At 60.1% G+C, this 21,670-nt stretch overlaps 1 protein-coding gene across 2 annotated transcripts; it reads right to left on the bottom strand.

The window, feature by feature from the left end:
- Positions 1 to 6: 6 nt before the first annotated feature.
- Positions 7 to 20,416, bottom strand: ATP8B3 (ATPase phospholipid transporting 8B3). Of its 2 annotated transcripts, XM_042023344.1 has the most exons (27): positions 20,331 to 20,416; positions 16,355 to 16,429; positions 15,746 to 15,837; positions 15,007 to 15,120; positions 13,955 to 14,053; positions 13,498 to 13,559; positions 12,856 to 12,928; positions 12,660 to 12,730; positions 12,103 to 12,185; positions 11,458 to 11,616; positions 10,917 to 11,005; positions 10,141 to 10,334; positions 9,242 to 9,450; positions 7,900 to 7,934; positions 7,387 to 7,543; positions 6,509 to 6,697; positions 5,958 to 6,070; positions 5,413 to 5,577; positions 5,005 to 5,116; positions 4,682 to 4,757; positions 4,139 to 4,277; positions 3,445 to 3,712; positions 2,747 to 2,970; positions 2,093 to 2,176; positions 1,471 to 1,710; positions 1,132 to 1,270; positions 7 to 884 (listed from the first exon to the last, which is right to left on the bottom strand). In XM_042023344.1, the coding sequence occupies exons 2-27, from the start codon at positions 16,407 to 16,409 to the stop codon at positions 685 to 687; spliced, it is 3,441 nt and encodes a 1,146-aa protein (XP_041879278.1). In that variant the 5' UTR covers positions 16,410 to 16,429; positions 20,331 to 20,416; the 3' UTR covers positions 7 to 684. The 2 variants fall into 2 exon arrangements, with proteins under 2 accessions (XP_041879278.1, XP_041879279.1); XM_042023345.1 differs by lacking the exon at positions 7,387 to 7,543 and having other exon boundaries at positions 5,413 to 5,533.
- Between the last annotated feature and the right edge of the window lie 1,254 nt (positions 20,417 to 21,670).

Below are 21,670 nucleotides of genomic sequence, written 5' to 3' on the forward strand. Positions count from 1 at the left end.
CCTGCCAGGAGAGGCCTCACCCCAAGGGGGGACATGAAGGGAGCGTAGGGGCACCTCCACCAGGAGCCGGTTTGGCTCTCAGCTCTGCAGTGACCTGATTTTCCATGGGGATGAGAGATGTGGGGATTCTCCCAGGGACGTGCAAAGCTCCTGGAGCTCTGGAGCACAGTGCCAACCCCTGCTCCCACTCAGGCTGTGGACACCTCCCAGGCAAGCCCTCACCCCGAGGTGGGACACACAGGGACACCCTCCAGCAGGACAGGGTTTGGATCCCAGCTCCACCATGACTTCATGGTGGGATGAGGAACGTGGGGACTCTCCCAGGGGTCTGCAAAGCTCCCAGAGCTCTGGAGCACAATCCCAACCCTTGCTTCCACCTGGGACTCTTTGGAACCACAAACCTGATGGGGGTGAGCTCCACCAAGGCTGGGGTGGCACCGGGACCTGCACCAGACCCCAGACCCTGCTGGGGGGTCCTGGAGGACAACTCTTACTTCAGCCAAAGGCAGACCCTCTCCAAGAGCTGAATTGGGTCTCTTGGCCCAGGCCCCCCTGCTGGGCCGTGGAACAATTTGGGGAGAGCCCCTGGAGTCAGAGCTGGGTGCCGGTGACCACCATGAGTGGGGCCACCAAGGAGAGGCGACATGTCCCAGCACTACGCTCCTGGGGAACCTGCCCTTGCCATCACCAATCCCAGACACCAACACCGGTGGGAAGCAGGACCTGCCCCTGCCGGTGCCCCCCAGGCCTCACCTGCTGGGTGGTGGCTCTGCCCAGGGTGGCACGGAAGGCGTGGACAGTGAGCGAGGGGAGGGTGTTGACCACCAGGGACAGCAGGACCACGAGCAGGACATAGGGGTCAGTCAGGGCATTCCAGCTGGCATCTGTCGACACAGGGAGCTGGGGGTGATGTTTGAGTGGGGAAGGGGGAGGGGGCAGAGGGAACAAGTGCTGGGGGACAGGCCCCTACCCGGGAAGGTGCTGGGGGCTCTAAAGAGGAGATGGCACCTAAATTGGAGTTCAAAGTCAAGACAGCAGATCGAGAAGTGGCAACGAGGACATGATCTACAGGATGGGAAACAGCTCCTAGCACCACGGGCAGGGAAGGGAAGGATCCCTGGGGCACCTCACCTGGGAAGCAGAAAATGGCGGGGGCTATCCTGAAGGCATCAACACTTTGGGTCAGGAAGGAGAAGAGGCAGTAGAGGAGCAGGCTGGCTGTGACCATCAGGAAGGACAACACTGTCCAGTACTTAGTGTCCAGGACGATCTGTGGGGACAAGGGCAGAGCAGGCAGAGCCCCACGAGAGCCGTGGTGACCCTCGTCCATTCAGCTGCTGTTCCCAAATTCCTCCTCCAGCCCAGGGAGATCAAACCCCAGCCATAAAGCCACTGGGGGATGGTGCCAGAGCCCAGGGACCCTAAAGATCAGCTGTGGGGCAGGATGAGGAAGAGCAGATCAGTGCTCACCTCCACGAGGACCGACAGCAAGGCTGACAGGGCCACTGTGACAGAGAAGGACTCGTAGTCACCCACAGCCTTGGTGCCAACGTGGTCTTCAAAGGCCCAGAGCGCGACGTAGAAGCTGATGAGGGAGGTGCCCACCCCGTGCAGGAGGGTGACACCAAAAACGCGGTAATTGAAGAGCTCGTCCTGCTGCCCGACCATGTAGAGCTCAGGGAACTCCAGGCTCTTCTTGGCACTCACGTCCTGCCGGGAGAGCATCCCAGAGGGGATGCAGGGATTGGGAGAGGGAGAGAATCCCACACGGGCTGCAGGGATTAGGGGAGGGAGAGCATCCCAGAGAGGGTGCAGGGACTGGGGGAGCAGCATGGGGCCGCCCCACCCCACACACCCTCCGGGACAGCAGTAGAGATGGACACACGCAGTGTGGGTCCCTCTGCCCAGCGGCTCGGGGGTGATGGGGGACAGGCACCCCACGACTGAGGGTGAGCTCCAAATGCCCACCGAGCTGCCGATTGTGCCTTTGTGTCCTGGCACCAAGGGCTGTGCAGATGGGTGCAGGGACTGCCGGGCTGATTCCCACCTACCGAGGGTGGCACGGGGCTGGGTGAGCCCGGTGAAGCCGTACCTGCTCCAAAAGGCCCATGGACAGCACAGGGTAGGCAGTGTAGAAAATGTTGTAGAGTGCAAGGAACCAGCCCTCATAGAGAGGCTAGAAGGGAACAGGGAGAAGCTGTGAGCTCAGAGGTGCTCTGGAAAGACTCACAAAGGATGCCCAGGCCCCAGGACACTCAGATCCAAACATGGAAATCCCCATGGACTTGCCCCATTCCCTGCATCAGCCCCACACTGTCTGTAGGGCCATGCTGCAGACAGAGGTGGAGGCTGGAGCCCCACACGGTGCTGGTCAAGTCACACTTGAGGATGGCCCTTGGGATCAAAGCTCCCATTGTGGAGGAAACCAGCTCAATGCACGTGGGATCCTGCATCTGTCCAAGGCTGAACTGCAGCTCACAAGGAGATCCCGAATTTCCCCAGGGTGCTTTTCCCAGTCCAGCCAGGTGAAAAGCAGATAACTGGTGCAGATAACCAGCTGTGCCTCAGCCAGGCAACCCCAAGAAACTGGACTTGGCAAGGGAGAAAAGGGGACTGAGGTGGCGATGTGGACACGTGTCCTGCAGGCAGTCCCAAGCACGATCCCTGCAGGGGATCCTGAGCAGGGGGAGTTGTAACTCTGGTGTAGAGACGTCCACGGGATGGATGTGACCCCTGCAGCCCTCACCTGAGCTGTGAATCCGCTGTGGAAAGCAAACCACACCTGGCCCAGGAGGCCAGCGAAGGTCTTGTAGAAGAAGTAGCGAAGGAACTTGCAGATGCGCAGGTAATTCCAGCGGCCGTGGACGAGCAGCAGGCGCTGCAGGAAGGAGAACTGGGCCAGGGCGTAGTCGCTGCACTGCACGGCCTGCAGCCCCTCCAGCCCGCTGATGCCCACCCCGATGTCCGCGGCTGTGGGTGGCAAACGCACGTCGGGAGGTTTAGGGCGAGCTGGGGGCTTGATTTCCCCGTGGGTTGTCCCCAGGAATGTGAATCCAGGAGTGACAGACAAAGGGAACCGTCCCCCTCTATCCCATGTCCTGGATATTCCAGGCGTGGTGTGCCAAGGGCACAGCTGCATGTCAGGGCTGCTGGGAGGGGCAGGGACGGCTCTGCCAGCTGCCCACGTTGGGGTTTGAAGGTTCATCAAGGTTCATCCCAGATGCCAAAAGCACACGGGCCACCCTGCACTTGTCTGGGGCTGGTCCCTGTCCTGTGCCTCTCGCTCCCCTCCCAGCACAGCAATGTGGGGAACAGGTTTGGGGCTTCCCCTCCCAGCTCCTCACCCCAAAGGGGAGGCTGAGGTGGTGGAGATGACAAACGGGGCAGCACCATCACCAGTGGGACACACCAACTGGACCCCAACCCCCCCTGCCCGAGCCTCACTTTTGATCATGTTGACATCGTTGGCGCCATCCCCGATGGCCAAGGTGATGGCCTTCTTGTGCTTCTTCACCAGCTGCACCATCAGGGCTTTCTGCTTGGGGGTCACCCTGCAGCAGATCATGGCCTGGCAGCTGGTGGCCAGCTCTACAAAGGCCTTCTCCACCAGACCTCCCCTGTCCTGTGAGGCCTCGGCCCTGTCACAGCACAGCCACCACCATGGCCACCCCTTCTCCTCCTTCAGCACCTCTCCCGTGTGGAGGATTTTGTCCTTGGGGGAGAGCACATGTGGTTGGGACCTCACCCATAGCCCTCAGAGCCCTCAGCTCCTCAACAATGCTCGTGAATGCTCCGAAAGAGTGCCTCTGATTTTCTCCAAGTTCATCACAGAGCAGGTGCTGTGACCCAGTATGAGCCCAGCATGTCCCAGTATGACCACAAGAGCTTGTGTCACCCAGCCCGCGTCACCCCAGAACACTGGGCAGCTTTGGTCAAAGCCCCCCAACACCAAATGGTCAGTGCAAGGTTGTTCTCTTCTCCACCCTTTGTTCCCCAGTCCCAAATGGGCTTTTCCCACCTTTCAGCAGGAGGAGCACCACGTCCTACACGTGCTGGTGCCACCCAGGACTTTGATACCGCCAGGGTGGGAACAACCATCAGGCAGGGAGCAGAGAACAACATCCAGGTGCCACCTTACCAGGAAGTCCCCGCTGACAATGATGGCTCTCTGGTGGCACGGAGCCTCTGGGCGCTGCTGGGAGAGGCGGCGGCTGCACGGGGCGTCCCCACTGCCACTGAGGTTGTTGTTGCTCTCCCAGTAAACCTGGAGGATCTCACTGTGGGAGGAAGCGGGGGTTGGACATGAGCTGGGGACACTGGGAATGCTGGTGAGACCCACAGTGGGCCTTGGTCATCTCAAAGCCAGGGAGATGGGACTGTGGTGGGAACAGGGGGGACAAAGAGGAGGCTCACTGATAACAGAAATCAGCCTGGTTTAGAGGCTGGAGAGAATCTGAAACCCTTTCTGGTCAAAGCCTGCCAAGGAAGAGTGTGGGGGCAGAAACAGGTGGGGAGGCCTGGAAAAGCATCAGAGGAGGACCATGGACATCCAGGCTGGCACAGGGAAGGAGAAGCACCTCTGGCTGAGCTGAGCTCTGCCCACCCTGCCCTGGCCCCTCTGCCCTCGGGTGTCCTCAGCAGGGGCAGCAGTGTCCTGAGCCAGGAGGTGACGATTCCTCACCTGACCTCCTTCTCCTCCAGGATCTCCATGTCGTCCGTCAGCAGCCTGCAGGCGTAGCCGATGTTCACTGCGGTCTCTGCAACACCCAGCTGTCAATGGGCCATGGTGCTGCCCCCAGCCCAGGGCAGCCCCCAGCCCTTGGCTCCAAGAGCCCTTGGTGGGCAGCAGCTGCTTCCCCTGCCTCAGTTTCCCCTGCTGCTACTGGGGAGTAAAGGGAGCAGCAGAACCAGTTCCTGCCCACCCCCAGCGGCCCTTCTCCTCTCTGGTCCTGGTTAGGGGAGAAGCTGAAATGTGTTGAGGGGTCTAGGGGTGCCCCCACTGACCTTGTTTGTCTCCTGTCAGCACCCACACTTTGATGTTGCCCAGTTTCAGCAGCTGGATGGTCTCAGGGACTCCGTCTTGCAGCTTGTCCTCGATGGCCGTGGCCCCGAGCAGCTGGAGGGGGTGACGGGGTGTCATGGCATGGGGAAGGGCAGGATACGGGGGTGGGAATCACCCCTGGATCCAACCAGCAGCCCTTGCTGGGGGTAGACACAACTCGACAGCTACAGCTTAACACCCCGGTGTCCGCTAGCACGTCACAAAGTCACCCTGGGGGAAAACTCCTCCTGTCCTCCCACCCAGGGAATGGGCATTGGGTTGGACACTCACACCTCATCCTGGAGAGCCAAACCCCACGTGCCTGCCCTCTGGAGCACAGAGAGCTCCTCCTGACCCCGGCCCCATCCCACCTGCAGGTTCTGCTCCATCTCCTCATAGAGCCTGTCCAGCTCCCGCGCGCGGTCCTGCAGCAGCACCGTGGCCTCGCGGTGCCTCTGGCTCCAGGCACGGAACTCGGCCTCGCTCACCTCCCTGCTGGCCACGCACAGTGTCCTCAGCGTCTCCTCTGCAAAGCGCTGCAGGGAGGAGACATCAGGACTCTCCTCCCTCCCCAGGATCACTCTCACAGGACCAGGGATCACCCCAGGCCGGGCGTGGGCAGAGCCAGAGACACTCCAGGTCCTGGGCATCTCTCTCTGGGCTCTGACTCCCTTCCCCCATCCTAGAGCATCCCCATGAGCATCCTCGGATGCAGCTGGTCCACGCAGAACACCGAAGGTGGATTCCATGCCCTCTTACCCCCTGTCCCATATGCAGGTGGGGCTCCTAGGGCAGAAGGCAAAACCCAAATCCCTAATGCAGAGGGAGGAAGAGCAGCAGGGCACTGCAGGACACCCAGCCCAAAGCCAGCAGGAGGGAGAGCAGTCCTGTCGCCCCGGGCTGGTGTGGGACTCACATCCAGCGCCCTCTCGGTGAGGGTCTCGTTGGGCCCCCGCCTCCGCAGCCTGTCCAGGATGACGGTGTCGGCACCCTTGGTGTAGAGCCGGATGGTGCCCTGGGGGTCTCGCACTGGCAGGGAGGGGAAGGACACCTTAGGTCCCCTCAGAGATGGCTCCCATTCATCGCCGTCCCTGCACAGCGGCCACACTGGCCCCTGTTGAGCCCCAGAAGGCACCACAGGGCTCGCTGGTGCTTTTCCATCTGTGGCCATGGGAAGCACAGGAATATCCCAGATCTGCACCACCACGGGGCAGGACCAGGCCTCAGGGACTGTCAGTTCCTCACACAACTCCTCTGAGCCCTGCATTTACCTCCTCTCTCTTGGCTGCTCAAACCCTTCTTTGGCTGCCTTCACCAAGGGTGAGCAAATCCACAGGGATGACCAGGATGACCCTTAAGAGCCCGGTGCCAGTTGTGGCCACCTGCAGCCATCCCGGTGCCATCCCTTATAGGGCTGAGCATGGAAGGGACCCTGGAGGTCCCCCTGAGACAGCCCCCATCACTCACCCAGCACAGACATCCTCTTGCGGTCGCTGTTGAAGTCCAGCATGGCCAGCAGCTCGTAGGTCCTGGTGCTGCCCAGCTCCCTGATGGTGATGGTGTCCTGTGTCCGGGCCAGGAAGACGTAGCCCAAGTTCTTGGCTGCCAACACCAGCGCCTCCTCATCTGGGGAAGCTGCCTGGTAAACCAGCTGGTCTGCAGGAGAGGGGTAAGGATTGCACACAGGGATTCCCAGCCAAACCACACTGGAACAGCTGAAACACCCCGTTCTTACCCAGCAGCAGCTGTGACACCCTGAAGCCTGAGCTACCAGGCTGGGGAAACTCAGTGCTGCTTGTTTCATCTGGAGAGAGACCTGGGGCAAGGGCCTGGGGTGACAGGGCACAGGGAATGGCTTCCCAGTGCCAGAGGGCAGGGCTGGATGGGAGATTGGGCAGGAATTGTTCCCTGGGAGGGTGGGCAGGCCCTGGCACAGGGTGCCCAGAGCAGCTGGGGCTGCCCCTGGATCCCTGGCAGTGGCCAAGGCCAGGCTGGACATTGGGGCTTGGAGCAGCCTGGGGCAGTGGGAGGTGTCCCTGCCCATGGCAGGGGTGGCACTGGATGGGCTTTGAGGTGCCTTCAAGCCCAAACTATTCTGGGATTCTATGACCCCTTTTGCTCCTTGTCCCAGACAGGATTATCCCCCTTGTGCGTCTATTGCCACCCATGAGCTTTAAAACAGCCCCAAACACAAATCCATGACACAGGGGCAGTGGCACGAGCCACGCCTGGGCTCTCACACCCACTGTTTCCCACAGCTGAGCTTTGCTGGGTGCTGCCAAACCCCACCACAGCCCCACTGCCCTGAGGAGCAGCTCAGCCCCGCTCCCAGCACCTCAACCCACCGCCCCTGTCCTCCACCATGACGGTGTGGCAGAGGGCCAGCAGCCTCAGGAACTCCCTCAGCACTGGGTCATCGTCCCTCTGGGCGGCTTCCAGCAGCGCCACATCGCAAACATCCAACTTCTGCTCGCCAGGGTGCTCCCAGCTCAGCCCCGAGCCCTGCAAGAGGCACAGGCAGGATGCAGGAGCCCGGTGGGACTGAGCACAGGGCTCTGTGTCCTCAGGAGCAGCGGGGATGGGACACAGTGGCACTCTGCTGGCACGGACCCAGGGCAGAGGCTGAGCCCAGCTCTGCACTGCCCACGCCAAGGGGGTGGGAATGAAAAATCCCGAAAAATCAGAACTGCATTATTTTATAACCCTGGTTCCCCTGTCCTTAATGGCAGCTGAGGAGGGGCAAACTCGGCAGGCCCCTCTGAGAGCCTGGACCCCGCTGGGAGCCAGCTGAGCTCCTCAGCACCAGGCTGGGCCACCAGTGACAGCCCTGTGGCACGTGGGAGGGGGGACTTACGCACCGGTGGCTGTTTGTTCTCGTGGCCTGTGCCTGGACCTGCCAAAATAAAAACAGCCCAGTTAATAGAGGGCTGGCAGGGGACTTGGAGCAGCTTCTCTGGAGGGACTCGTGCTCCTGCTGGCCAAAAAAATGGCCAAAAGTCACCAATTCAGCATCTCCTCAGTGTCAGACCCCACTGGGATATCCAGGCCTCACTTTTTTGGCTTTTTGTTCAGATTTTCACCATGATTTTAATGTTAAAAATTCAGGGCTACTTTCACCTGCATTTCCTGGGAGATTCTGCATTTGGCCAAAGACTTGCTGGGATTAGGGTGAGGCTGCTCCGCAGAGGTGGAATGTGCTGCACCAGGCAGGGAAAATTTGGTTTGTTCCTGCTTAAAAGCTTTGTGAGGTTTTTTTGGCCCTCCTTTTTGCTTTTACCACTGTCCATTTGTCTCAAGCACATGATGCTTATCTCAGGGAAACAGAGCTCCATGCTAAAGCTTGGGCCTGCCCTGCATGTTGAGTTTCACTAATTTAGCATCATGACTAATCCCAAAGTGAGCCAAGAGCTGGAGCAAGTACAGCAATGAGAAGAGGAAGGACTTGGCAATTTTCAAGGTTTTATGGGGAAAATCAAGCAGAATAATTAAAAATAACAGTTTTTTTTAATGTAAAAAAAATGTAAAAAAAAACCCCAAAAACCCCAAACAGACAAATAAAAAAACCCCAAACCCAAAAAAGCAAAGAGCAATTACATATGTTCGCTCTAATTAAACAACCTAAGGACAATGATAAGTTCCTCGCCTCCTCCACAGGTCCCCTGAAAGCCCCAAAGTTTCCCAGATTTGGAAACCGAGCTGGAGATTCCCCAGAAAACGACGCAAAGAAGAAAAGCAACAGCTCCTCCTTCTCTACAAGACCTTAAGAGGAAACAGAAATCCACGGGCTCCCCTGGCCCCTCTCCTGTTACTCCCCTGCCTGGGCCAGCATCAGCTCAGGATTCCAGGCGGGATCCAGCTCACCCACACCGCGCATGGTACAGCTGCCCCAGGGTCCTGCCCCAGGCTCCCTTTTTTATCAGGGAAAACTTTGCTGATCTCAGCTGAGTTTGGGCCACCAAACCTCTCCCATGCTGGAGGCCAGGACCGTGCCCTGGCTCCGTGTGCTGGGAACAGCAGACCAGAGGGACCTCAGGGGTGGCAACGCCCCAAAAACGTGGGGGATGAGGACAAGGAGAATTCCTACAGCACCAACCCAACACCAATCCACCTGTCCCAAGCACCCTGGCAAGCCAGGAGGAGTGGAAAGAACCAGCTCCAGGTTCACCTGATCCTCTACAAACTTATCCCAGCCCGGGTTACCATAGATGGTCCCATTGACGCAGCATTTCTTGAAGCTCATGATGTTCTGTGTCAGGGTGCCCGTCTTGTCCGAGAAGATGTACTCGACCTGGCCCAGCTGGTCACTGAGGCTGGTGCTCCTGGCCTCGGCTGGAATGTCCTTGGCACCGTAATACATCTCCAGATCCCAGTTAATAAAACAGCTGTTCAGCAGGTAGATGAATTCAAGCCTAAGGAGTCCAGGAGGAGAAAACAGGGAGAAGGAGGTGGTGTTCCTCACAGCCCAGGGGCACCGGGCACCTGGCACAGGAAGGAGAGGCAGGAGGAGCTCCCCACCTTGATCCTACTGCTCTGGGCTTGGGGGGGGGCCAGAGGGTTTTCATTGCTTGTGGCCAGGCTTCCAAAAGGCTCATCACCCACTGGGTCCCCTCTGGAATTCTGGCCCTTGGTGACCAAATTCACAGACCTGGAGGTCCAGTGAAGGGTCCAAAGTTTGGAAACAGCTTTTTCCAACACAAATTGTGATTGTTGCCTGCACAGAGCAGCTGTGTCTTTCTCCTCCCCACCCTGCTGCTGTCCACAGGAAGCACAGGAATATCCCAGATCCTGCTCCTGGGGAGCAGCACCTTCCTCAGAGCCACCCTCAGCCTGCCCACAATGCCCAACACCATCACGGGGCTTGGATCCCTGCTCTGCTTTTCCCCTGGGAAGATCTGAGAGCACGTCCTTGGTGTTTGTAGGATACACACCCCATCCATCCCTCCCCTCTCCCAGCTAAGAGAGCACCTGGGAATGACCTTGGCCACACCCTGACCTTTGGTGCAGCCCCATTTTGGGGCCGTGACCCCAGTTCCAGGTGAGGGGCATGGGCAGGGGGCGGGTGCTGAGCCCTGATCCCTTCCAAGCTCCGTGGTCCTTACGTTATGTACATGGACATGGGAATGATGATGCTCAGGAGGATGGTGAAGCCCCAGAAGTTGAGGAAGGCCTGCTGGGCAGGGGTTGTGTGCTTGTAGAGGGCAGCCAGGTAGCTGTGCTTCTCCTGGAATGTCCTGGCCCAGAACCCAGAGGCGACAGCGAGGCCCAGGGACGTCAATAACAGCACCAGAAAGATCTGGGGTGGGAAGCCAGGATGAGAAGGTCCCAAGATGAGAAAGTCCCAGGATCACAGAGCCCACCAAACTCTTCTCTAGAAGGCTCCAAAGAGACTTTAGAGCCCCTTGCAGGGCCTAAAGGGGCTCCAGGAGAGCTGCAGAGGGACTGGGGACAAGGCATGGAGGGCCAGGACCCAGGGAATGGCTTCCCAGTGCCAGAGGGCAGGGCTGGATGGGATCTTGGGAAGGAATTGTTCCCTGGGAGGGTGGGCAGGCCCTGGCCCAGGGTGCCCAGAGCAGCTGGGGCTGCCCCTGGATCCCTGGCAGTGCCCAAGGCCAGGCTGGACATTGGGGCTTGGAGCAGCCTGGGACAGTGGGAGGTGTCCCTGCCATGGCAGGGGTGGCACTGGATGGGCTTTGAGGTCCCTTTCAAGCCAAACTGCTCTGGGATTCTCTGATTCTCTGAACATGTTAAACCCAAGGTATTTTGGGCCAAATATTGCAGGATGAAGAAAATCAGCACCACCCAAGCAGGAGGCCTCTCATGAGGAGCCCTGTGAGCCACCCCAGGAGCTGGGCAGAGGTGTTTGCACCACACCCACCACGACCACCAGCCGGTCCATCATGTGGTCCAGCTTGGTCTTCTTCCTCTTGATCTTTCCACAGTTCCTCATAATTTTGGAATCAAACCCTGGGCAAGAAACATTTCCAAAGTAAAAATGCAAGTCCCCAGAAGGCTCAGCTGCAGCTCAGTGAGGCTGCTCCCCTCCATAATGACACCTCCCCTGCCCTGAAGAGTCCAGAGGAGCCCCTCCCTTCATCAGCATCCATCGAGCCGTGGCTGCACGCTCCAAAACATGATGTTCACATCAGATCTCACCCTCCCTCTCCCACAGCTCCCCACGGCCCAGCCCTGAGCTGCCCTGGGTGGGTTGGATCCAGGATGAGGTGCAGCTGGCAGATACCCTGGGCTGAGGAGAGGTTTGGCACCACCTCACCTCCCACCAGCGACCCCAACACCATCAGGAACACACCGCGGCAGCTCCTCCACCACCCTGTGCCAGCTGGGAACGGCTTGGGCAGCTTAAAACCCCCATGATGCCAGGCAATTCCTGCCCTTCCTGCCCGGGCAGGGACACTCGCCTGCGTAGAGCACCAGGCCGTAGCAGAGCGCGGTGTTGCGGACGCGGCAGCCCCGCAGCAGGAGCCGGTCGATGTCCAGGGCGTGGGTGCGGCCCCGCCACCGCAGGGTGCCCGTGAAGGTGTGCATGCGGCTGTTGGGCTCCTCGCACGTCACTCGCCCTGGCACGGGGAAGGGCAGGGGCGAGAGAGAACCTTCCTCGCCCCCTCTCAGCCCCACGTGTCCCCCCCAAAGTGGGGCCTCTCGGGAGATTCAGGGTGGGATTTGGGTGGCTTGGGTTGAGGGCCATGGAGGCACTGGGAGGTTGGTCAGTGTAGGAACCTCACTGGAGAAGGTACAAACACAACCCCCTTCATCCCCAAGGCTTTGGAGAAGGGAGTTCCGCACCCTGTGCAGGAGCAGCAGGGGCTGAGCTCAGGTTTGGGAACCAGGGCTTGGTTCCAGTGGGAAAATCCAGCTCCAGGGCAGGGGGAAGGTGCCCAACCCCGGTGGATCCATCGCGGCAGAGATGGGAAGTGCCTCCACACGAGGCTTTGGGCTGCCAGCCTCTTGTTGGGCTGATGGCGACAGGGGATCAGAGAACTCCCAAGGTGAATCCATCCCATCCCAGTGGCATTGGCCACATGCCCCCCACCCAGCGGACTCACCATCGAAGGCAGCCATGCTCTCCTCGCTGCCCAGCTCCTGGTGGGTGACCAGAAGGGCCTGTCTGAACTTCAGGTTTGTTTCCCTGTGAGCAAGAGCCAGGGAAGGGGAAATAAAACAACCCCGTGGGGTGACAGAGCTGTTCATAGCCATGAATTACCAGGTGATCGCACGAGTGGTGGCATTGGAACACCAGGGAGGGACCTGTGGTGCCACACACGGAGCACTGGCACAGGAAGAGCCCTGGCCCGAGGGCCCTGCCATTAAATCATCCTGCACAGGAGGATGGGCTGGGAGATGGAGACTCTGGCTGGAGGTTGCCAGGTGCTCTGTGGAAGCCTCGCCAGAGCTTTTGGACTCCCATTTTCAAAATCTGGGGCTCAAATCCCCATTTCTGGGCTGTCTGCAGGTTTGGGGTTTTGGAGGATCTCCCACACCCTGTGGTTTCTGCTGAACCCTCCCAGCGGTGGGGGGCCCCCAACACCAGGGTCTCCGGCCTCTGCCCCTGTCCCCCCACAGCCAGAGGGGTCCCTGTCCCTGTCCCTGTCCCCGTCCTCACCCATCAATGTCGGCAGTCTCCACATAGCACAGGCTGCTGGGCTCGGAGCTGCGCAGCAGGAGCAGGTCAGCCTTGAGGAGCAAAAAAGGGGGCAGAGAGCACCTGCATGAGCCCCTGGTCACCAAGCCCTGCCCAGGGCACAGCCAGCCCCGGGCACAGCCAGCCCTGGGCACAGCCAGCTCCGGGCACCGCTCACCGGGACGACGCTGTCCTTGTGCAGCCGGACGATGTCCCCGACGCAGATGTCGCGCCACTTCTGCCAGCGGAAGCTGCAGGGGGATTCAGGGGACAGCTTTTTGTCCCTGCAGAGCAGTGGGAGTGGGGGCTGGGGGTGTTTCAGCCCGTGTCTGTCCCAAATTCCTGTAGGATTTGGGCCTCCAGATTGCTGTGCCACTGTGGTGGCCTCCAGAGGGCTGAGCACCGAGGGTGGCACAGGACCCGTGTGCCACATCCATGTCCCTGTACCTACAGGTGACAGGGACTTTCGGCACCCTGGCCACAGGTGGGAAAAGCTCATCCTTCCCTGGCCCAGTGCTGAGCGGGGACACGGCCCCATGGGCTGGATTTGATGCCCCAGAGGAATTCCGTGGCCAAGGAAAGGCTCCCCCGGCACACCACAGCAAACTGGGCCTTTTGTAATCCTGCTGCCCGTGACTGGAATGTCACCAATCCTACAGGAGAACCTGTGGCACATTTTGGGAGGTGATGGGAGTTTGCAGAGCCCGGGACAGTCCCACCAAACCCCTTCTCAGCTGCTCAAGGATTCTCAGCACTTCAGCTGCTCCATTGTTCCACACGGGTGTGGAAAACACGGCCAGAGCTTCCCAAAGCCCCTCACCTCGTCCCTGCCAGGATCTCACACGGCCTGCTGTTGATGTTCCTGTCACTCTGGTGACGACCCTGCATGGAGGAGAGACAGAGAGGCCAAGGATGGCCATGCCAGGCTGTCCTGTCCCACAAAAACAACCCCCTTAACAGCACCAACCTCCCTCCTCAGCCCCAGACCGGCGTTCTGAGCCACGGGGAGATGTGTTCTGATGAATTCCCCCCCAGGTATTTCTGGGGACCAACTCGGCACTACAGCCAGTGGTCAAGGTGTTAAAGATGGCAGAAGTGGGGGTTTAGACCCCAAGGAAAGCAGCCACATCTTTCCCAAGGGAAACTAAAAGAAAAGTGGATGTGGTGGAGATGGTAGCTCAGGGCTGATGGGTGACAGCAGCTCCTGAGCTCCAAAGTTCAGCTCACAGCAAAGGGCCCCTTCCTGCCGTGTCGCCCAGGGCCACCCCCTCACTCACAATGTCATCGATGAGGTCTCGCAGCCCCCGGATGATGAGAAGGCAGCTCAGGGGGAACAGCAGAGTGTACCAGGGCAGCGTGGAGATCTCAGGGAAGGTCTAGAGAAGGAGAATTTTACACCACTGACACAAGTCCTACCCCGCCTTGGGACACTTGAGGGGACTGAGTGATGCCCTCGCTCCCCAGCCAGCGCCCGAGGGTGGCCGGAACCCATCTCAGAATCATCAAATCAACACCTCTGCTACAGACGCCTGTTCTGCTGGGCTTCCACCTCTTCTTGAGGTGTGAAATGCTCCTGGGCCTCTGCATTTGGAGGGATGAATTTCTGTTTTTGTGTGGTCAGTGTGAGCTTCGCCTACGTGGCAAACCAAACCCATTTTATAGAATCAAGGAATGGTTTGGGTTGGGAGGGACCTCAAAGCCCATCCAGTGCCACCCCTGCCATGGGCAGGGACACCTCCCACTGTCCCAGGATACTCCCAGCCCCAATGTCCAGCCTGGCCTTGGGCACTGCCAGGGATCCAGGGGCAGCCCCAGCTGCTCTGGGCACCCTGGGCCAGGGCCTGCCCACCCTCCCAGGGAACAATTCCTTCCCAATCTCCCATCCAGCCCTGCCCTCTGGCACTGGGAAGCCATTCCCTGGGTCCTGCCCCTCCATGCCTTGTCCCCAGTCCCTCTGCAGCTCTCCTGGAGCCCCTTTAGGCCCTGCAAGGGGCTCGGAGCTCTCCCTGGAGCCTTCTCCTCTCCAGGTGAGCACCCGCAGCTCTCCCAGCCTGGCTCCAGAGCAGAGGGGCTCCAGCTCTTGGGGCATCTCCGTGGCCTCCTCTGGAGTGGCTCCAGCAGCTCCCCGTGCTCCTGATGCTGGGAGACTTTAATTTAAAGCAACCACACCTAACACAGGTTAAACCCCTCCGAGCTCCCAAAAGACCCCAAACACCACGGAAAAGCCACGTCCTGGGAAACCTTTTAGCCTGACTTCTCTGAACTCCAGAGAAGCCTCCTTGGGCAAACCCCTGGCTCACACTCGGTGTTCCCGTGGTGCCCACCCCACCTGGAGGAGGATGACGAAGACGAAGTAGACGTTGGCCATGCGGTGGAACTGCTCGTAGAGGTTGAGGGGCAGGAAGGTGAGGAGGTTGTACTTGGCTGTCCTGATGGCATTGCCCTGCGGAGAAGAGGGGAGTCACAGCCACTGCCAGGGTCAGCTGTGGGAAATCAGGGACCTGCTCTGCAAGTGCCAAAACATTCTGGTGGTTTTAGGATTTTTCACAGCACAAGAGATGCCTCAAAAAAATTATCAAAGCCATAAGGGAAAAGAGGGATTTATCGGGTCCAAGGGCCGTGTAAAATTGAGAACAAAATCATTCGCTTGTGGGTTTGCTCCCCATGTGGGCCATTCAGCAAGTGTTGGGCCCTTGGGTCCTTGTGGGTGCATTCCAGCTCAGGATATTCAGTGATTCTGTGATCTGAACCCCAGCTAACTGACCTCCATGGTATTTAGCAGCAAAAAAAAAAAAAAATCTGGTTTTGCTGCCTCAACACATTTTGAAAAATCTTTCTCTTGATTAGACCACCAGCCTAAAACACTTCCCACAGCTCTGCTCCTTCTCTGACAGCTCTGGGGGGCACCAGGCAGGGAGGGAGCAGCGCTTCTCCTCCCTGGGGATTGTGTGTGTGACTCTCCACCCCTCTGGAGACCCCTCTGGAGCATCTCTGCCGTGCCCCCGCAGCCACCACCGGCTCCGGGGTGAGGGGCTGGGGAAGGGAAGCCCAGGCCCCTCCTGGCTCACCGAATATTTCCTCTTGCTCAGGCAGAAGGCAAACTTCTTCTTGAACTGCCTGTGGTAGCCGCGGTCGTTGGCCCTCACCTCCCAGGTGAAAGCTGGAAAAGCAAGTGGGCATCCAGCAGTTCCTGTGGCAGCCAGGCCCTGCCCTCGGCCCCCCCGGGCACAAGGACCTGCCATGGTCACTGCTGGGGTGGCCTTCCAAGGGCACGGGGACCTTGAGAGCTGCAGGCACAGCTGGGACGGGGCTGGGTCTCAGGGTCAGTGACAGGGGACAGAGAGAGCAGGAGACCAGAACATTCCAGAGCTGCAGGAGCGCTGCCCGCACCCCCCGAGCCTCAGGGTCACTCCTTGGGCTCAGGCCACGTGCAGGATGAGCCCCCAGCCTGTTCTGGTCACGGTCATTCCTCTCCCAGTTCCGTTTGTGCCATCCCAGTGCAGACCCTGCCGAGCTGGGAACATCCCAGCGCTGTTCCCAACACCTGCCCCCAGCTGACAGCCCATCCTCACCCCAGATCTTCTTCTTCCCCGTCACAACCGTGCCCCACATTCGGCTTCCTCATGAGCTGTCTGAAACCAGGGAAATTCCCCAAACCACACCCGCTGCACACTGACCTGGCAGCTGCTGCTTCCCACGTGGGCAGCCTGTGGCTGGGTCCTGCTCAGCCATGCTGGCACCACTGCCAGGACCTGGGGACAAGGACAACCACAGACATTTGAAACACTGAGCGGTTGACAGCGTGATCCCACTGGGATGCTCCAGCTTCCCAAGGCTCCAGGGCAGGACACCCCGTGGGAGGGACATTCTCCCAAGCAGCCTTCGCCCATCCTGGCTGCCTGTGACAATTTTTGCCCTCTGGGGAAGTTATGGGAAATCATTTTCAGTCATTGGTGAGGAATTGGAGCTCTCTCTGTCCTGCCATCCCACCCGAGCTCGCATCGTGCCGGGAGAGCAGCCAGCTCCATCAATGACAAGATTTCCCTCACGCTCGGTGGCTCCGTGACCTTCCTGCAGGGATGGTGGGGAAGATTAATTAATGTTTGTGAAGTGCTTTGTGATCCTCACATGAAAGGAGCCAGTGAGGGATAAAGTATTAATTACCTTATGATTAAATAATCCCACCAGAAGTCAGCCCCTGCCGTTATTTCTTATCTCACTTCTTTGATCACTTTTTCCATTCTTTTACCCAAAGTCTCAACTTCTCTCTTGCTCCTCGTGGGTATTGGCTTGTCCCAACTCACCATGGATGCCACTGGCTGGGCATCCATCCTCATTCCAGGTGAAAGAGACCCCAAACACCAACAGCACCTCAGCCCCTGCAGCCAAGAGCTTGAAAAAAGCTTTGATCCACAAAATCCTTCTTTACCACCAAGGACTTGGTGCTGTCACTGTGCTTGGATCCTAAAAGAGCTAAGCACACAATCCCAGAATGGAATGGTTTGGGTTGGAAGGGACCTTAAAGCTCATCCCATTCCACCCCCTCCCGTGAGCAGGGACACCTCCCACTGTCCCAGGCTGCTCCAAGCCCCAATGTCCAGCCTGGCCTTGGCCACTGCCAGGGATCCAGGGGCAGCCCCAGCTGCTCTGGGCAAATTTGGGCTCCAAATGTTGCTTTCTTTGTTTTCACAGCACGGCTGAGGAGGAAGGAAGGGTTTCAGGGAGCTGCTGGGGGTGGTGGGATGCTCGTGCTACATCCCAAAGTTCCTGCTACCATCTGTCCCACAGGTAGGAGGGAGCAGGAAGAGCAGGTGGATCCCTGGAGGGATGAGATCTCTTCCATACAGAAAGCCCACGGTGCCAAGACTGGCTGCCCCCACTTAATTTAGGCAAAATAGGATTTGACTCGGAGAGATGCAAATCTCCCACCTCCCTCCCTGCTGTGCCCCCACCTGTGTCCTTGCCCCAGGGTGCTGCCAGCTGGGGACACCTCTCCCTGCAGACAGACAGGGCTGGATCTGATTGCAGAGGGACAAAGGGGGGACACCAAACCCCTCCATCTCCTGCTCCTGCCAGGCACGTCACCCTCTCTCCTCCTAACAGAGGGATGGGCTCCCCTGGGATAGGGATGTGGGGTATCCCTCAGAGACCATGAACAGGCCAAGGGATACAGGCTCTATGGAGGCAGCTGCTCCATAGGGAACATCCAAGAGGAGACCTCAGGGAACCCAGAATGGAGGAAACTGAGTCACCTGCTCACAGCCCTTGAAGCCAGGCAGTGCCCCTTGCTTTGACTGCTGGAGGTGACAATCCCTGCCCTGATCCCATCCCCGGCAGTGTCCAAGGCCAGGCTGGACGGGGCTTGGGACAGTGGAAGGTGGATGGGATGAGCTCTAAAGTCCCTCCCAACCCCTTCAAAGGCCCCAACTGAGGGCGGTCAGGGCAGGGCCAGGGTGGCAGCCGGGATGAGCCCTGAGCCTCAGCCTCAGTCAAGCTCCAGGGGTCCCGATTCAGGCTTGGGAGTCCAGCGTCAGGATTCTAAAGGGGACAAAGGCCGAGGTGAGGCACAGCCCATCCATTGGGACAAGACACCTCCAAGGCCAAGGACCCACAGCAAGGCCCAGGATTGCAGCCAAGCCAGAGCCAGACCCACCTCAGGGGGCTCGGTCTAGAACTGAGCCCTGGCTGAGCTCCCCAAGCCCAGGGCGATGGGTGGGGGGGTCCCAGTGCGGCTGCTCAGGGCCAGTAACCTCCGGTTGTGCCCTCAGGGCCCTGATCAGGGGCTCAAAGCATCTTCTGCCCTGGCTCCTCTCTCCAGGACACTGATATTTGAGGCGAGGCTGACACTGAGAAATGCCAAGGTGCTTTCCCAGGCTTGCTGCTTCCAGACCTGCAACATCGGGGCTGGACCCTGCCCTGAGCCTCACCAACACGCTGGAATTCCTGCCTTTATTTGTGGTTATCCTGGTCCCCACCACACTCAGGATCAGGCCTGAAGCTGCTGATCCATCCTGTGCCCAGTCAGGATCACCGCTCCCCCCAGCCGTGCTCCCCTCGGCAGCTCCAGAGCATCCCTGCTCCCAGTCGGTGCCAAACAAAAGCACAGCTCATCAAGCACCTGCAGCTGGCACAGGCAGGACACTCCACGGGGCTCAGCGCCCTGCAAAGGCAGCCAGGAATGCTGCCTCTTGCCAGGGCCTGGAGCAGGGGGAAAGGGGGGAAAAAAGGTGATTCAAAGCACTGGAAAAATATTTTCAAGGACGTATCCAAGAAACCTCAGTTCCAAGAAAGCTCTCAACGAAGCTCACTCATCGCCTCAGTAATTAGAGATAAAAAGTGCACTTTGGGGAGGCAGGAACAGGCTGGGAGTGGGTGCCAGGGCTCCCTGCCAGCCCCAGCCACACGGGTGGACAGCCTGGACAGCCAAACCCTGTTCCAGCCCGAGCCCGGAGCTCCCTGGGGGGCCAGGGAAGGCTAGCGATGGCCAAAGGCACAGGACATCCTGTGACCACGGCCCCAAACCTCAGCAGTGAGTTCTTAACTCATGGGATGTCCCCAAATCAACACCTGGGATGAGCCAGCTGGTCCCTGCCCTGCCCCGCAGGGAACGTCCCACCCCTGAGGTCTCCAGCTGTAAAGCATCTCCGTGGTGCTGCCGGCTGCTGAGAAGCCCCAAAGCAGGGCTTTCTCACCCCAAAAATGCCGTTCTGGGCTATTGGAGGTTTGCATGGCTGAACAAAAGTCAGGTTTAAGGAGGACCGGGCACGGCGCCACGAGGATTTGGCCCAGGGTGGTGAAACACGCGGAGATTTATGTCCCTGGCTGATCCGACCGCTGCCACGGGAATTCTGTGGAGGTTTTGTTCCTGAAATCACCGGATCAGCGCCGAGCTCTTGCTCAGAGCAGGAGTCGGTGCGGGAGTGCCGCGTTCCCTGGGAGCGCCCGGCAGGTCCGGCACAGGCAGTGCCCACAGCTGGGGGTTCCCGGTCACCTCTGTGCCCTCCTGCTCCTTCCCGGGCGAAAACTGGCGGGGACAGGACCAGCCTGACCCTTGTCCCCCTCCCGGGGCTGGCACTGGGTCCTGTCACCCTCCCCGTGAGTGCTGCTGTTGTTTCCCTGATCCCAGTGTCCCAGTGGGACCCCAGCCAGAGCCACCCCGGCGACGCCTCCAGCGCCAACCCCGCTGCGGCATCGCCCCCGGGCCAGCCCGCGTCACCCATCACGACAGGCGACAGTGCCAGCGGCCCAGGACGGGCTGAGCGGGTGGGTGGGTGTCACCTCCCGTCCCCGGCACGCCGGAAACGCCCCCGCGCTCCGGCCGGGTGGATCCTTAAAGCCTCTCCAGGGTTATTTCCCCAGCTCTCAGGACGTGCCCGAGCTATGAGTTTCCCTCCCCTCGCCCTATTTTCCAGCTGCTTTGATGCGGTTGCAGGTGAAAAGGCGGCTCCGCCATCCCCAAGCGCCCCTCCGTGCCCGGCATCCCCGGGGCACCATCGGCCGAGGGGCTGCCCTGGCACCCCGCTCCTCCCGGGGGGAGATGCAGCTCCCCGGACACCCCACGGGACCCGCCAGCCATGTCCCCCCGCAGCCCCCGCTGTCCCAGCCGGGGTGGGTGGCTGTCACCGTGCCACGCTCCGCTCGGGGTCCCCGTACCTTGCACCGATGCCCAGCGACAGCCCCGGGCAGCGCCGAGCTCCTGCCACCTCCGCCGCGAGCGGGACTGCTGCCACCCGTCCTGCCCCACGCGGGACCGCGGGGACAGCCCATGCCACACCTCCGCGGGGACCTGCCCGCCTCCCCTCCTGCCCGGCCCTGCCCGCGGCCGGGCGCCCCCGCTCCGCTCCCCTGCTCGGATTTGCCCGGCTGCTGCTGCAGGAGCCGTTCCCGTGCGATCTGTCCGGGCTCCGGCACACGGTGACACGGTCAGGGTGTCCCTGCCACCATCCCAGAGGAGATGCAGGTGGTCCCAGACTGGATGCCAGGGCAGGGTGGGCACGAACATCCATTCCCGGGGCAGATTTGGGCAGCCCCGGGGCTGGACTGGTGCCACTGGGGATCACCAGGCCCCCCCAGAGCCCCCCGGGGTGTGGCTCGGGGGCTTTGGGCCGGGCCCTGGGGACCGAGGAAGGCGGGAGGAGGGGACAGCGAGGAAGAGGAGGCCGAAGGCACAAAGGAGCCCCGGCATCTCCGGGCGGTGCCAGCACCGGGACTGCGGACCCAGCTGGGAACAGAGGCTACCTCGTTAGTGACGGCAGCTAATGAGGCCAGAGCCTGGTGTCCACCCCGCACTCATCCTGCACACCCGCAGTGGTCCTGCGATGGCCGTCATTACGTTAATTACTGCCCGCAATTAACCGCAGAGAGCCGGAGGCGATCGCCCAGCGCCGGCCCCACAGTCCATAAAGCATTTACTGCGCAGCCGGGAGCGGCTCCTGCGAGCTCCATGAGCGGTGCCTGCTGCGTCCCTGTGTCCCCATGTCCCCGTACGTGTCCCCATGTCCCTACACATGTCCCCAGTCCACGTATGTGTCTTTGTGTTCTCCTGAGTGTGCCCACGTCCCCGTACACGTCCCTGTGTCCCTACACATCCTCATGTGCCTGTGTCCCCTTACATGTCCTCACATCCCCCTGTCCCCATGTCCCTGGACATGTCCCGGTGTCCCCACGTGTGTCCCCATGTCCCCATACACTCCCCACGTTCCCTTGTATGTCCCCGTGCTCAGTCTGCGGCTGACACTGACATCTGCCCTGCAGTGGGGGCAGATTTGGGCACATTCCCATCCTGACAAAGAGGGAGAAGCCTCTGCCAGGCCTTGCCCCGGGGCTGCTGCTCATTGTCCCGCGGGGCTGGTGACGGTGGCACAGGTTTGAAACAAAGCTCGGGGGCTGCCGGGGGGGTCCAGCCCGAGCGGAGAGCTCCGGGCACAGCGGGCAGGGAGGGAGGTTTGGGTTGGGAGGTCTGAGCAGGGCCCAGCGGTGACAGAGGGCGGAGG

This window comes from Corvus kubaryi, unplaced genomic scaffold, assembly GCF_017639235.1.
Source record: "Corvus kubaryi isolate FWS band 111438036 unplaced genomic scaffold, C.kubaryi_AGA036_p1.0 37241, whole genome shotgun sequence".
NCBI lineage: Eukaryota > Metazoa > Chordata > Aves > Passeriformes > Corvidae > Corvus > Corvus kubaryi.